The sequence below is a fragment of the Salvelinus fontinalis genome, chromosome 1 (genome assembly GCF_029448725.1).
Source record: "Salvelinus fontinalis isolate EN_2023a chromosome 1, ASM2944872v1, whole genome shotgun sequence".
Lineage (NCBI taxonomy): Eukaryota > Metazoa > Chordata > Actinopteri > Salmoniformes > Salmonidae > Salvelinus > Salvelinus fontinalis.
This window is the reverse complement of record NC_074665.1, coordinates 73938890-73955541: the sequence shown is the minus strand read 5'-3', so window position 1 is coordinate 73955541 and position 16652 is coordinate 73938890. Positions and strand designations below refer to the sequence as shown.

At 44.5% G+C, this 16652-nt stretch overlaps 1 protein-coding gene across 1 annotated transcript; it reads right to left on the bottom strand.

Moving 5' to 3' along the window:
• Window positions 1–362: 362 nt before the first annotated feature.
• On the bottom strand, window positions 363–14771 carry zc3h7bb (zinc finger CCCH-type containing 7Bb). The gene is made up of 22 exons (XM_055932880.1): window positions 14511–14771; window positions 13628–13688; window positions 13486–13522; window positions 13115–13312; window positions 12500–12658; window positions 12236–12316; window positions 12063–12122; window positions 11807–11849; window positions 11424–11659; window positions 10156–10456; window positions 9800–9858; window positions 9461–9560; window positions 9100–9261; window positions 8729–8934; window positions 8538–8638; window positions 8168–8349; window positions 8002–8078; window positions 7696–7910; window positions 7335–7440; window positions 5108–5216; window positions 4861–4994; window positions 363–4769 (listed from the first exon to the last, which is right to left on the bottom strand). The coding sequence occupies exons 2-22, from the start codon at window positions 13684–13686 to the stop codon at window positions 4734–4736; spliced, it is 2661 nt and encodes an 886-aa protein (XP_055788855.1). The 5' UTR covers window positions 13687–13688; window positions 14511–14771; the 3' UTR covers window positions 363–4733.
• Window positions 14772–16652: the final 1881 nt, after the last annotated feature.

Here is a 16652-nt window from a genome sequence, read left to right as displayed (position 1 = left end):
CAGTCAACCTCAGCCAGGTTATAGTAGGACTGTCCTATAACAATGGAAGACCTTGCAAGTTCATTCTTCTAGGCTGGGATCTGAGTCTGGATCAGAATCCTAGGATCATTGTGGATTCAGTACATCAGGGTTTTTTGGTTTTCAGCATAGAGACATTGCTCACCAGTAACTTGAATCTCAGAATTACTGGCAGCCTATTGAGTCCAATAAATGTCTCCGGTCCCTCTCAAACTTTGCGAGTATAGAAACAAATACAACAGATAAGTTAAGACAGATTTCAGATAAACATTTATCAATAATCCGTTCATACTTTCGCTATACTGAATATATGGTGAGAATAAGAAAAACAAAGTCACACCATCTCTAAAACACTCTGTTTATTGTTAAACACCTTCAAGAGATTTGGTCCATTTGTCATCGTAATTCACTTCCAACCAGGGAGGGAAAAAATGAGAAAGACAAAACAGAGTTAACACAAATAGAGGCCTTGTTTTTCACTTAAAACTCTGGTTCCTATTCCAAATAGTAGAAAATAATCCAATAATAACTCTGAAAGCTAATGTAAATTAATATCAGCTCATTGTGGCTATGGGTGGGTGTGGCTGGGTGAGTGTCAATTCACCTAAGTGTATTTCTCTTTTTGTTAATACAGGGAATGCCTGTGTGGCAATAATGAACATGGAGTGAACCAAGGTTTACAAGAATGTCTTCAACCTTCTACTTGGAAAGACAACAGGAGAAATAAACATCTGACTATATGCTTTTTGGGGTCAAAGCCTCTTCTTAAACCAAGACGAATCAGTCAATCTCATGATCGAATGCAGTTCTCTCTGGTGGGTTTGGATAGTCTGGTCTGACGACTTTTCAGTTCCTCCAGTCCCCTCCAAGCACAAGGCCTGAGATTATTATTGACCCTTCTGATATAACTGTTTGTTTACAACCATGAGTCAGTTAAAACAACAGCGGCTGTTGATTGAACACTTCTAAAATGCCGGCCTGTCTCTGACCCCTTTGTTTGGTAACAGCACACTGTGATGAAGACAAAGGAGGCCCCTCAAACCTAGCAACAGAGCAGATACAAGGACTTATGTAGTACGGTGTGCACTGTAACCAATGAAATCAGACTATGACCTTTTCAAACAACCAGGGAAAAACAGAACCGCTTATCTAAATTAATTATACAGGTGTCTAAGTATAATTATAGTTATATGTATCATAGAAAGTAGGATTATATGATAGGGGTATGTATACTTTTATATAGGTATATATTGAATAAGGTGCTATACTGATGTATACAGACGTCAATGTATGCTTGGAGTTGTTCCAGCAGGGTTAATGACTAAATAAATGATACTAAAGTATTATTGATTATATAATCTCACTCGATAGCAGTCAGGAAAACAATCATTAGCGATTTACATGGCTATCGGAAATTCAAAGTGTCACTAGCACATTCCATTGGACTGACCGACCAAACTTATCTTCCATACAATCTCAACTCCCCTACAATCCACTAACCTCAAGCAACCAAGATTATATCAAATCAGATGTTCAGCAACAACCTGGTCCAGTAACCTGTCTGCTGTCATCTAGGGTGCCCTGTGAACTATGGACACTTATGCTATGTTAGCTTGTGTTCCTGTTACGTAACCAGCTAACGGAGAGTGAGGTCACAGTCAGCAAGTATGTTAAAACTGAACCGAGTTGTTCTTCGTACCAGTTTGAGCAAGGTAAACTATGAACTCTTCCCTGTCTGGCCTGCCTGCTGGACAGTCCTGTTTAACATACACATACGTCTGTTTACAGTAAAGTATTATATTCATACATGGATACATTTATAAAGAGAGTTATACATAGCAATTAACATATATACGTATATCAATAGCATATAGGAGAATAGAAATAGTCATAATGGCAATCATTATCGTCATCATAATTCATCATCATCATAATAGTAGTAGTAGCAGTAGTAATACGTTCCCTCAGTTAAGCAAATACCTGGGTCATTCCAGAAGAAGCCTCTCCCACCTTGTTACTCCTCTAAAACTGATTGGACAGTTTATTGACCTACTCTAGTAAAATCACTGATGTTTATCGAAGGGAGTACCTTGGCATCCTATTGTTTACTGACCAAGAGAAAAAACTGATCAGATCAAAAACTGTTTCCAATTGAGTAACACTTTCCCTACCAGACCCATTACTTCCACATGATCAAATCTCTCATCAGATGGCAAGTACACACCATACGTTGTCTGGGTTCTGAGATGATCATGTCCCTCATGTTGATATTTAACCCAACCAATCCCCTTTCTTTTGGCTTAGCTGAAACCATTCAATTCAAATCCTGTTATGAGAATCGGTCAACCTTGCTCCTACAGACATCTCTGGAATGACCCTCACAGAAGCAATAAAATCACTAGTCATCTAGTTCAGCGATACATGTCATATAGCATAGCTCAATAACAAGAGGTTCTATGTAATCAATACAAGTTTTAGGTTATATTTAATTAAGCTTAACTGCTAAGTTATCAATTATCTTTAGTAGTATACCAATATCTGTAAAGATGTATATATAATGTATATGAATAGAGACATACCTCCATTACATCATGTCTGGTGCGGGTATAAGGGAACGAGATGCTGGCCATATGGGAAAAACCTGTCCCTGCCTAGATATATTTTGTGAATTAATGTTAGTGTGTGTGTGTATATACACACACACACACACACACATCAGTCTCACTAGCCAACATTATGGGTAGTCAGCCTACATTATGGATAGTCAGTCTTCTTTAGCCTACATTATGGGTAGCCATTTTACTTTTAATTAACTTTTTATGTATTCATCATTGCTTCCATAACGCCCTCCCTCTCTTACAATACCCAAGCCTGTCAGCCACCCACCCCTGGATCCAACTACCTGTCCAGTGCCCACCCACCCCAGGATCCAGCTACCTGTCCAGTGCCCACCCACCCCAGGATCCAGCTACCTGTCCAGTGCCCACCCACCCCAGGATCCAGCTACCTGTCCAGTGCCCACCCACCCCAGGATCCAGCTACCTGTCCAGTGCCCACCCACCCCAGGATCCAACTACCTGTTCAGTGCCCACCCTGCCCAGGATCCAGCTACCTGTCCAGTTTCCATCCCCTAACCCGCCCACCTGACCACCCCTTTGACCAAGCCACCATACTCCAGGATCCATTCAAGCTCCATCCTGCTGTACTATCCTACGATCCCTCCCCTTTCTTGTGGAATCCCTTATTGGAATCCCTAATGTTCTGTCATATGCATCTTAACCCCATGTATTGTTCCTGTACTCAGTCTTTGTGATTTGGAGCTTATCTTTTCTCCCTGGCTAAATCAGCATAGGTTTACATTGGAGGGCTAACAGGGCAAAGGTAACCTCACTTGATCCTAGTTAAACTGGTGGTAGACATGCCAGATGAAGCCACGTCACACCCGGATAACATCTGGAGTCTTGTTATAGAGTGGCTATAACTAGGAGGACGCAGACTTGTTCATGTAGTCCATGAAAACTCCAGGTTTTAAGCATACGATACAGTATGTTGTTTGAGTGGGTCCGAGTGAAGAGTCTGCAGTCACTCCCTATAGCCCTCCAATGCAATATTATGAAACTGTTCCATTCTGAGCCTACTCAGTGTATACAGCGTGTATGTGAATGTGCATACGTGTCGTTGCTGGCCACAGGTACGGCTGCCTAGCTTGCTTACAGTATATAACCAAGACTACTGTGCCATTTCTATTAATAAAAAAGGGGGGATAGGGGGTCATTTTAAATGTTATATAAGATTTGTCTTGGGTATTTCGAATAAATTCCACAACCATAATTATTTTTATGACTTCCTCAAAACGACTGGCTTTACATTCATAGTACTCTACCAATATGGCAGACGAATAGAGTGAAGCGCCAACTCCCATGGACAATCAAAATGGCGTACTAACCATTTCTGTCCGATTTCTCTCTCCCTCTTTCTACGTTCCCACAAGGGAAGGAGGGTAGGACTTGGTTGTAGACGTTTGCCCCTAGCTACATAGATAAGGGGCTTATTTTTGAGGTTGAGGCTGCACGGCCGAATCCAACCACCCCGTTCTGCCCATGTACTGCCCCCCTGGGCGCCTCATTCCCAGAGCTAAACAACCGAATCACGTTCTGCACATTTGCTACGTCTCTGCCTCATATTTATGAACAGCTGAAATAAAATAAAAACTATGGCGATTTGAACAAACCTCAAAAAAATAAAAATATTAAATATATATTATGCAGGCTAATTTGTTCAGTTGTTTAATCACCAGGAAGAAGTATCGGCCACACAGCCACTCCGTATTCGTTAGAAGGGGCGACTTTGGGGCCTTTTCTCTTTGCTGACAATTCAAAATTTGCCTTCAATGGTAATATAATGGACACATATAAAGTACATTGACATCTGCAGCGTGTTAGAGATACACTGAGGTTCAGATTGAAATTAACTGCCAAACCATTCAGATTATGGGCGTGAATGTTCTTATATACGACTTTCTGTGTGTGTGCGTCACACGAGTTGGTGCCTGTTGCAACAGCAATTTGTTGTACTGTAAGGTGTGTTGTGTGTATGTGTGTTTGCATTCAGACTGATGTCACAGGCGGTAGGTACTGTAGCTGGTCTCTGGTGTAGTGGGAGCGGGGTCTCCTTTCCACGTCTCCAGGGCCAGCTCCTCCTCAGCACAACAACACTCACATATCTCCTCCTTCCGACAACCGCTGCCCAGACTGACAGAGACAAATCAAATGGTCTTTCCATATCAAACAACACAAAAAGCCACTTGTCTTTAATGAAACTCATGACTTGAAAGCCTCTCACCAATGACTCTGTGTAATCGGTCGTCCTCGAAACCTGTTTCTCCTCCGGAGGCGGGGTCATGGGGCTTCTGTCAGTGCGTCTGTTCTGATTGGTCATCGTGAGCCACATGTCATACATCTGCTGCATGTCCCTCACTGTGGACAGGACAGGGGTTAGCATTTCCAACAGATACACTGTAAATACATTATTTGTTTGGCACACAAAAAGAGAGGAACATAATGAGAGGAATAGCAACAGAAAATCTTACAGCTGTTGTCCTTCATGTACGTCCAGACGTCCCTCTCCTCCAGACTGTGGGCGAAGGAACAATTTCCGATGTAGTGGCACTTCTTCTGCTTCATCACATGGACACACATCTAGGGAGACACTGCTTTATTACTACTACTACTGCCGCACTACTACTGCCGCACTACTACTGCCGCCGCCGCCTCCTTACTACCGGCGCCGCCGCCTCCTTACTACCGGCGCCGCCGCCTCCTTACTACCGGCGCCGCCGCCTCCTTACTACCGGCGCCGGCGCCTCCTTACTACCGGCGCCTCCTTACTACCGGCGCCGCCGCCTCCTTACTACCGGCGCCGCCGCCTCCTTACTACCGGCGCCGCCGCCTCCTTACTACCGGCGCCGCCGCCTCCTTACTACCGGCGCCGCCGCCTCCTTACTACCGGCGCCGCCGCCTCCTTACTACCGGCGCCGCCGCCGCCTTACTACCGGCGCCGCCGCCGCCTTACTACCGGCGCCGCCGCCTCCTTACTACTGGCGCTGCCTTAAATAACGGTTCATATAGTTCCTTTTCGTAAAATGTTTTAACATGTGAAATCAACATAGTTTTTACATTTAGTACATTAATTTACTCTACCAATTAGCGCAGGAAGAGCAGCTTGCTATGTTTGATTGGTCAGATAAGTGCAGGCGCAAGATGCAACAAATTTCACAGGTGGGGAGAGAACAAGAGGGGCTAAAAGGCACTGAATATCATGACGTGAATTTGAATGTGTTTAGGCTATTACTAGCATCATAACTAAATTACAGAATTACAGTGCATTCGGAAAGTATTCAGACCTCTTGACTTTTCCACATTTTATTTTTTTATTTTAACTACACACAATGCTTTACTACTACAGCAAATGTATTAAAAATAAAAAACAGAAATAGCTTATTTACATAAATATTCAGAAATTGAGTTCAAGTGCATCCTGTTTCCATTGATCATCCTTGGAGATGTTTCTACGACTTGATTGGAGTCCACTGGTGGTAAATTCAATTGATTGGACATGATTTGGAAAGGCACACACCTGTTTATATAAGGTACCACAGTTGACAGTGCATGTCAGAGTAAAAACCAAGCCAGGAGGTCGAAGGAATTGTCCGTATAGCTCCGAGATAGGATTTTGTCGAGTCACAGATCTGGGGAAGGGTACCAAAACATTTCTGCAGCACTGAAGGTCGCCAAGAACACAGTGGCCTCCATCATTCTTAAATGGAAGAAGTTTGGAACCACCAAGACTCTTCCTAGAGCTGGCTGCCCGGCCAAACTGAGCAATCGGGGGAGAAGGGCCTTGGTCAGGTAGAGTGCCCAGACGGAAGCCACTTCAGTAAAAGGCACATGAAAGCACGCTTGGAGTTTGCCAAAAGGCACCTAAAGACCATGAGATACAAGATTGTCTAGTCTGATGAAACCAAGATTGATCTCTTTGGCCTGAATGCCAAGTGTCATGTCTAGAGGAAACCTGGCACCATCCCTACGGTGAAGCATGGTGGTGGCAGCATCATGCTGCGGGGATGTTTTTCAGCAGCAGGGACTGGAAGACTAGTCAGGATCGAGGGAAAGATGAACAGAGCAAAGTACAGAGATATCCTTGAAGTCCTGAGCGCTCTGGAGCAGGTTCTCAGACTGAGGTGAACGTTCACCTTCCAACAGGAGAACAACCTTAAGCACACAGCCAAGACAACACAGGAGATGCTTCGGGACAAGTCTGTCAAGTCCTTGAGTGTCCCAGCCAGAGCACGGACTTGAACCCGATTGAACATCTCTGGAGACTGTTTCTGTTCCTCAAAAAGAAAATAACCTGGTTTTCAGTTTTGTTCCCTGAACCGGTTCCAACCCCTGCTTTCCTGTGATTTTATTGTGTTTTTATTTGAAACCGAAACCTTTTTCCTTAACAAGTATTAGCAAGAAATAGCTAACCTATTGAGGAAAAAAGGTCAAAATGCTTATTAGGTAAACACTATATGCAGGCAATGTTATAGGGGATGAGGGTTGCTGAAACACTAGAAGTAAATGGGAGAGGGGATAAGGGGGGCTGTAGACCGTCAGCTGTACTCAGCATGTGAGAGGTCTCCTGGATCTGACTGACTGATTGGAGATTAAAAACAGACCCAGAGAGAAGGGAGGGATGGAGAAAAGGAGGGGTGACTCAGGTAATACTTATGTAGCTGTGTATGAGGGGGGAGTGAAGGAGGGGGAGAGACTTACGTCATACTGCTGTGGGTATGTACGGGAGAAGGGAAGCGGCCGCACAACGACCCATTTCTTCTTCTCAAATGATTTCACAAGCAATACCCGACGCTCCTTAGTCCAGCTGGAGAGAGGGGGAAAGAGAGAGAGGAAAGATGGGCAAAAGAAATTTAGAGTTATATTTCGCCTATCAAATTAGTGAAATTGACTATTCAGAGCGAGGTATTTTGTATTTCTATAGAGTCAATCCTTTAATGGGCCTATTTCATTAACATTCCTTTAATCCAATAAATATCAGTTCAGGCCCCTGCAGCCTTATATTGACAAGAGAAGTGCAGATGTCAGTTTGATATGGCCCCAGGCCGCCCTAGTCTCTCACCTGTGCCTTGCTTTAGCAGTGCAGTACTTGAGGGCCTTGTCTGGTTCGTTGACCTGTCCGTCCCTCCAACACTGGCCACAGACAAACTTCATCTTCAGGTTCAGCCCTCTGCCTCTCACTCCGGAGCCAACCCCTCCACCCCCGAGATTATCTCCCCCTCCTATTCCCCCCACCCCACCACCACCACCACAGCTCTGGTGTGGGACATGCATAGGCTGAAAGAGAGAGGGACATTTTGTAAATCAGGCCCTTAAAATAACTAAAATTATGTATTGTATTAGGGCATGGTGCCCATCTCACGCTCACCTTCTGTCTCTGAGCATTTTGCTCTAGCCTGTACCAGTGCCTCTTGGACTCCTGTACCATCTCCTCGTGGGTGATACCTGAGAGACAAAGTAACAGATGATAGAATGAACTTTGGTTATTTTGCTGCAATCTTTTGTGTGTATAGAAACATGTGTACTTCGTGTACCTGTGTCCTGCTGCAGTACCCAGCACTTGAGTTCTATGACGGAGTGGGCAAAGGAACAGCTGTCCTCGCGCTGGCAGCCGTAACGCACCTCGTGGCGACACACGTCAAACTGGCAGAGGGGGTGCAGCGGGCGCACCTTACTGTAGCGCACGTTGGCCGAACGCACCACATGCACTAGGCACCTGAGGAGACGTGGAAGAGAGAGAAATGAGATGGAGAAAGAGAGAGGAGAGGGCGAGAAGAGCATAGAAGGGGCCAGGGTGGAAGTAGCTGACTGTAATATTGTCTGAGGGAAATTGGATTATGCTAAGACAAACTGCTTGTCTGGATCTGATACACACTCAAGGACAGAAAGTTCTAGAAGACACACTTGTTATCGTCGAAGGGATGTCGGGCGGTGAGGTTTGAGCAGACAGCCAAGTTCTCTTTGCTGCGTTTGCTGATAATGCGAGGCTTACTGTCAAAACATTCCTGCAGAGGAGGAAAGAGTGTGTGAATGTTCTGTACATACTGAATCCTTCAAAGTTCTCCTTGTGGAAGTCTGTGTGTATCACACCCTACCTCACAGAGGAACATGAACATGCCCATGTGTAGCTGCAGCAGCCGTGTGACGCTGAGTGCCCGTCTCTCGGTGCTTCCCAGCGGGTCAAACAGCAGCTCCCTGCTCAGAGCCCCCTTCCTCTCCTGGGTCCACACGTCTATTTCCTCCTGGCAGTAGGCAAACGTGCAGTTCTCCCCGTACTGGCACTCCTGGCGCTCCTGGACTTCTTCAGGGAGACGAAGGAGGAAAGTAGAGAGTAGATGATCTTTACTATCACTGATGGGCAGCAGGCATTAAAAAAATTACTGCCAGAATTCTGCTGTGAGAGATGACGTTCAACCACCAGTGCTTATTTGAGTGAGTGAACACACGTACGTACACACACACGTACCTTTGCAGAGCACAAAGGCCCCCAGGAAGTTGTTTCTAGCGGGGCGAGGCCTGACTCTCTTCCATGTGGGGTCGTCTGTGTTTTTGAAGCGACACAGTAGCACGTCCCTCTTACAGCGGTGAGCCGCCTCTGGCTGGTACTGGTAGTCAATCACCCGTGGACCTGCAGAGAGAAGATTAGGGGGATTTATCATTCAACTGCAGCACTCAATTCAATATACTTGATTTATCCCACAAGGGTCAATTATGTAAGCATTGATGTAACAGACAATATTGACTTAATACTGCTCAGTATAAAAGAAAGAAATCATTAACGTAACATTCTGGAGTGGGAACAGAAAGGTGAAGGTAGCAGTGTGTACCTATGCGGCTGTAACAGGCATGGCAGGCCTGTCTGAACTCGTGGGTGGCAGCCAGTGGGTTCCGGGAGAGCAGGGAGAGGTTGGTGCCTGCTGGGACGTTCTGAGGACAGAAGACAAGCCAATCCATCAACAGATTTAAGTGTCTTTATTATCAAAAAACACAACTTACTCCTAGTTCCAATAACTTGCATGTTACTCAACAGCAAGAAATAACGGAATAAATGTAATCTGGGGTCTGCAGAACACAAGCAGAGTAAGAAGAGACATCCATGTCATGATAAAAGAGAAAGAAGTTGAGAGTATCCATCGTGGTGTTCGGGCATTGTGCTGCTGTCGTACCGTGTGAGTAGAGCTGTGGTTGCAGATCCCAGGGATGAAGCTGTGAGAGATTCTTCCCCCTGGAGAACAGCAACACAAGGACACAGATGTCAGACACCATATGGCCTTACAGCAGTGCTGCTGACACGGACTAGATTCAACAACAACTAACGCATGCCCCGAGGACTGTTCAGGGTCGCTGGGCAGTCCCAGTGAAGGTTTAAGAAACAGCTGACGCACATTTAAACTGTATGGTTGTAAAAGACTGGATAATGGCCAAAAAGCCTGCTACAATGGCTTTACTGTTTTGATGGAATTGACATCCACAAACACACACCCTGACCCATACACCTTGTTCATATGTCTCATCCCCTCACCAGGCAAAGTGTACTCAGAGAGTGAGTCCAGGCCTCCAATTCCAACCCCTCCTTTGCCCTCCATGTCCCCTGTCCCCGGGGAGAAGGCCCCCAGGGCGTCCAGCGCCTGTGTGGAGGTCTGCTCCCTCTGGCCCAGTGAGGGGTAAGGCTCCAAGGAGGGCATCTGGCTGACAGAGGAGCTGAAGAAGGCAGGGGGTAGCTGGGGCGAGGGGGCGGGGAGGCTGGAGGAGTATGGAGGGTGCAGGCCCACAGCTGTGTTGGGGAGGTTGGTGGGGATAGCACCCTGGACTGGGCTCTGTGACTGAGGGAGAGACAGAGACATTACATTATCCATCTTATTCTAAATCTCCTTCTAGACCAGAAATATATAACTCTGTGCTCCGTGTAATGTACTTGTGTACAGTGGTGAAAGTTAACAAAGAAGTCTGCTTTTTTACAACCAAATCTCTATTTTGGATGTAAATGGGATGTTATAGATGAGTCCAGGCACTTTTTTTTTGCGATTTCACTTGTTTTTGAAAAACTTACCCCAAACCAGTGATTCACTTCCTCATCCTCGTAGTGCACTATGGGGGATCTGAAAAAACATGAACAAAAGCTCAGAAAACACCCAATTATGTTGTTTAAGAAACAGAAAAGCTCTCAGTATAGTGATGCAGGTCTTTAGATGTCGTACACATGAAATTGTATAATTCCGAACATTATATTTCATTTTGTAGTAACTCAAGCAACACCTCTCCATCCACTCTAGCAGAAGGCTACACAAAGAATGGAACAGCTGCATAGGAGAAACAGCTTGAGTCGCACAAAATTGAATATAAAGTTGCGAATAACGTACAGAATGGCACAATTTCATGTGTACAACATCTAAAGACCTGCATCACTATACGGAGAGCTTTCCTGTTTTACAAACCACATATTTGGGTGTTTTTGGAGCTTTTGTTCATGTTTTTGCAGAGCCCACGTACTGCACAACGAGGAAGTGAATTGCTGGTTTGGGGTAAGTTTCTCAAAAAAGTGAAATAAAAATTTCAAAAAGATCTGGACCCTTCTATAACATGCCATTTACATCAAAAATAGAGATTAGGTTGCAAAAAAGCAGACTTCTCCTTTAAACCACAAAAATGTGCATCCTTGGTCAGCCAAGTCAGAGATACTTTCTTAAATATTCATATAGTGTTGTCTGTACATCCTCTCTCGTCAACAGAGGGAGGGCACAGCACAGCCAGCATCCTGCCTTGGAGTGATTCTAGTAGCGACCCTCTCACCTCGCTGACTTTCTTGGAGATGCAGTCCCCCAGCAGGCTGTCCAGATCGTCAGCGATCACGCTGCACTCCTCCATGTGCTCCGACACAGGAACGGAGTAGGGCATGGGCGGTAGGACCGTACTGGGGCTCTCTGATAGGTCAGCACAGGGCGTGGCCACTGGGCTAGAGGGCTCGTCGCTGACAGGGATGGGCGTGGCCAGAGGGGCAGGGATACACTGGGCACTGGACAGATCAGCTGAAACGGAGGAGAGGGATGAAGAAAAACTAGAAATTAAGAGATAGGACCATAGAGAGAAGGGCATTTTAGAGAACGATAATGACAATGATAAATAAATCATTCAAGTTAAACATGATGTTACGTTTTCATGTTGAGCTGCCATACCTGATGCAATGTCAGTCAAAGATTCTAGCCCGTTGGCGGACGTCTAAATAAAAAGAGACAAGGCTTTGTAAACATTTTTTTAACCTTTATTTAACTGGGCAAGTCAGTTAAGAACAAATTCTTATTTACAATGACGGCCTACACCGGCCAAACCCTAATGACGCTGGGACAATTAAAACAACCATTCATCCCATTTGCCCTTAATAAGAAAATGGCAATGAGAAGGGAAAAAAATCCAAGACGACCAGACACTCACCTCTCCTGTGGGTGAAGAATTCTCTCTATTGCTCTCCCTCCCTGACGTTGAGGACTCCACCTGTGAAGACAACAGTAACATTTATATTGACCGTGGCAGATATCGTTCTAGGCATTTTGATCTTTGAGGGGCGCATTCCTACTATTGACAGAGTCAGATGTGACTGAACTCACCTGAGAGCTGATGTAGGCCTTACGGACCTTCAGGCCAAGTTTATTAGCCAGGTCCTGGGCCAGTTCACCCACCTGCCTGTCCTGTACGACACAGAGAGTACATTCCTTAAACAATAAGACTAACTGACATGACACATTAAAGAAATGTGAGTAACTAAAATGATGTAAAATAAATTGGTGATCCCATATGAATCCTACAAGGATTCATCATTTTAATTGAACTACAATTCAAGTGCCCTTGGGTGCCATGTGGCCTTGACTTACGTGTGGGGCAGTGAGCAGGCATCCGGTGCCACACTCATAGGCCTCCCTGAGTCGGCCCAGCTCTCTCAGACATAGAGCTTTCCTGTAGAGCGCCCTGCGACTGCCCTCACACACGCACAGCGCGCTATCGCAGTCCTGTACGCCCCGCTCAAACTCCCCCTGGGTGACAGAGAAAGAGAGCCAAACAGAAAGAGGGGAGGTGGAAAGGGAGAGAGAAGATGGGGACTGGGTGTAAGAACTGACTTAAATGTGGGATCCATTATGTATAGGCAAAGTGCTTGACCTGATATAATTGAGCAACAAGGCCAATATACCACGGCTAAGGGCTGTTCTTATCCGCAACGCGGAGTGCCTGGACACAGCCCTTAGTCGTGGTATCTTGGCCATATACCACAAACCCCCGAGGTGCCTTATTGCTATTATAAACTGGTTACCAATGTAATTAGAGCAGTAAAAATAAATGTTTTGTCATACCTGTGGTATATGGTCTGATATACCACAGCTTTCAGGCAATCATCATTCAGGGCTTGAACAACCCAGTTTATAATTACTGCTTTAACAACTTTTGAGAATATGTTAATCATTTCAATATTGTTAAGTGTGTGTATGTCTTACAAACTGAAAGTGTGCCGCTGCCCTGTTGACATAGAGGCTCTCCAGAAGCTCAGGGGGAATGACCAGTGCCTCTGCCTGAGCATAGCGGGCCACGTTGACTCCCTCACTGTAATGCTGCGCTGCCTGCCTCCATTCCCCATCACGAAACACTGTGTTTCCCTCGTCCAGCAAGTTACACACCAACTGGGTCAAAAAAGCCTGAAGAATAGGAGGCGGCAGGGGGGAGAGAGATCATGAGGATGATAAAAGATCATTCAGAACTGAAATAAAGTGCAGATTTGTGGAAAGATACAATTGATGACAGGCAGGTAGGTGGCTTGACCAATTTGGGTCAGACAAGAGAATAAACATTGTAAGCAACACATAGGTACCGCATAATTCTCAGGCTCTGGGAAAGGCAAGGAGGACCTGTAGAGAAAATGTGAGATACATTAATCAGTGCCACCTCACGTACGTTCTTCGTGTGTATGTGTACTGACTATATAGAAAAATTAAAATATTAAGATGTCTTACTGAATAAAGCCCATAGCTTTCTGGATTTCCTCTCTTCGTTTCTGTCGTTCCATATCCATGGCTAAAGATAGATCAAGTTTATTGTTATTTTATTTTTGAATGAAATTACAATCAAAAATATGTTCATGATTGACAAAGACAAAGTACGCTATTGTCAGATCTAAAAAGCCACAGACAACAAGTACAGAGTGCATCAGACACGACAAAACGCAACACTTTCTTCCATTTTGAGGCCTTCTAATAATAACCTGCATGTCTATCCTCGCGCTTGCCTAAAAATAACTCGGATGAGAGTAACGCGTTAGCTGCAAATACAGCAGAATAAACACGGTGTACCGAACCAAAATAACTAGTTAGCTAGCTGATGAACTACGTATAATGCATGTTTAGGAAATGCTCAATTGCAAGTCTTGGATAGCAAGAAACAATACAAACGATTTGGGATGAAAGTTTCAGCATAACTTCAAGTGGCTAGCTATCGATTTAGGTTAGTTGACTAACTTTAGCTTGTAGCTAGCTAATCCACTGTCAACTCTTTGGTTTGTTTCAGGCTCCGACTTCAACCGGCAGTGACACTACTTAAATATATCCATTTATTAACCAGTGAATATAGAAAATGCTTAACAGTAGCTAGCTATATCAGCTGGCAAATCAACTTATTACAGAACGTATTTTTTAGATTTATTATGGAGAGCAAACTTGCTGGTGGCAGGGACAGCATCGGAACACCAGGGCTAACTAGCCAGAGTTAGCTAGCTAGGTCAATTCAACATAAGTGGCAAATGACTGACATAGATATATATACACAGCTTCGTATTTTGTAAATTCATCTTGTGTGGTAGTTGACAGTGCAATAGCATACTAGCTAACGTTAGCTACTCACCGAAAACAACACCTTGTTCTTCTCCAAAGACTGCTTTACCAGAATAAATAGGACTAAATTGTGAATATCTACTTATATAAGGACCTTCAAAATATTAATCATCCAGACACATATTTATTTGTTCACTTTCCCGGTAACGGGTTGCAGTATCTGGACAGAACATGTGAGAGTTTTCACCTAAAATTCTGCACAGTCAAAGCTAGCTAGCTACAGTACTTCTCCAAATTGCGCTCAAGATTATGAGACGCTTGGTCCTCAAGAGCTGTGGGTTGGTTGAGTGTGGTTATATTCAATGTGACCGCTAGGAGGGGGCAGTTGCACGCAGTCAGAGTTCACAGAGATTGAAAATAAATGTTTATAATTTTCATAAAATCCATTTTGATCATTGAACAGATTTTAAAGTGACCTGTCAAAAAGTGTTGATATTGCTCAACAGACTATTGACAGACTATTGACCTGGTGATGCAGGCAGCACAGTAGCTACATCATTTTGGTACAGATAACCCCATTGAAGAGATTATGAAAGATTATGTTTACATTTTAGTCATTTAGCAGACACTCCTACATCCAGAGCAATGTATTGTTTTTACCCCTTTTTCATGGTATCCAATTGGTAGTTACAGTCTTGTCTCATCTCTGTAACTCCCGTAAGGACTCGGGAGAGGCGAAGGTCGAGAGCCATGCGTCCTCCGAAACCCAACCAAGCCACACTACACGTTTAACCCAGAAGCCAGCCATACCAATGTGTCGGAGGAAACACTGTACACCTGGCGACCATGTCAGCATACATGCGCCTGGCCCGCCACAGGAGTCGCTAGAGCGTGATGGTACAAGGACATCCCTGCCAGCCAAACCCTCCCCGAACCCAGACGACGCTGGGCCAATTGTGCGCTGCCCCATGGGTCTCCCGGTCACAGCCAGCTGCAACAGAGACTGGACTCAAACCAGAATCTCTAGTGGCACAGCTGGCAACTGCGATGCAGTGCCTTAGACCACTGCGCCACTCGGGAGGCCTTCCAGAGCAACTTATGCATTCATCTTAAGATACAGTACCAGTCAAACGTTTGGACACACCTACTCTTTCATTTACTCTTAGTAAATTTAGTTCTTAACTCTTATTTTTCTTAAAACTACATTGTTGGTTAAGGGCATGTAAGTAAGCATTTCACAGTAAGGTTTGCACCTGTTGTTTTCGGCACATGTGACAAATAAAATTTGTTTTGATTTGATTTCAACCAATGTACAATAACATTAATTAATATTTCACTCACATTTCATCTTATTTGTTCTGGATCAAAACATACAAGGCCAACGGTAGCCTTCATTCACTTGATCCACCACTAAGCTGTGCAGCAATTGCTAATTTAAATACTATGGTCATAGGTATTGTACCAGTCAAAAGTTTGGACACCTACTCATTCAAGGGTTTTTCTTGATTTTAACTATTTCCTACATTGTAGAATAATAGTGGACATCGGAACTATGAAATAACACATATGGAATCATGTAGTAACCAAAAAGGTGTTAAACAAATCAAAATATATTTTATATTTGAGATCTTCAAAGTAGTCACCCTTTTCCTTGATGACAGCTTTGCACATTATTGGCATTCTCTAAACCAGCTTCACCTGGAATGCTTTTCTAACAGTCTTGAAGGAGTTCCCACATATGCTGAGCACTTGTTGGCTGCTTTTCCTTCACTCTGCGGTCCAACTCATCCCAAATCATCTCAATTGGGTTGAGGTCGGGTGATTGGAGGCCAGGTCATCTAATGCAGCACTCGATCACTCTCCTTGGTCAAATAGCCCTTACACAGCCTGGAGGTGTGTTGGGTCATTGTCCTGTTGAAAAACAAATGACAGTCCCACGAAGCGCAAACCAGATGGGATGGCGTATCGCTGCAGAATGCTGTGGTAGGCATGCTGGTTAAGTATCCCTTGAATTTGAAATAAATCACAGACAGTGTCACCAGCAAAGCACTCCACACATCACACCTCCTCTTCCATGCTTCACGGTGGGAACCACACATGCGGAGATCTTCCTTTCACCTACTCTGTGTCTCACAAAGACACATCGGTTAGAACCAAAAATCTCAAATTTGGACTCACCAGACCAAAGGACAGATTTCCAATGGTCTTATGT

What these genes read in the sequence shown, in the direction of transcription:
- zc3h7bb (XM_055932880.1), bottom strand. Translation starts at nt 13,686, where the DNA reads ATGGATATGGAACGACAGAAACGAAGAGAGGAAATCCAGAAAGCTATG. An exon ending in CATCCCTTCGACGATAACAA is followed by an intron (nt 8,350 to 8,537) that starts GTGTGTCTTCTA and finishes ACGTCTCCTCAG; the next exon opens with GTGCCTAGTGCATGTGGTGC. An exon ending in CATACCCACAGCAGTATGAC is followed by an intron (nt 5,217 to 7,334) that starts GTAAGTCTCTCC and finishes GTGTCTCCCTAG; the next exon opens with ATGTGTGTCCATGTGATGAA.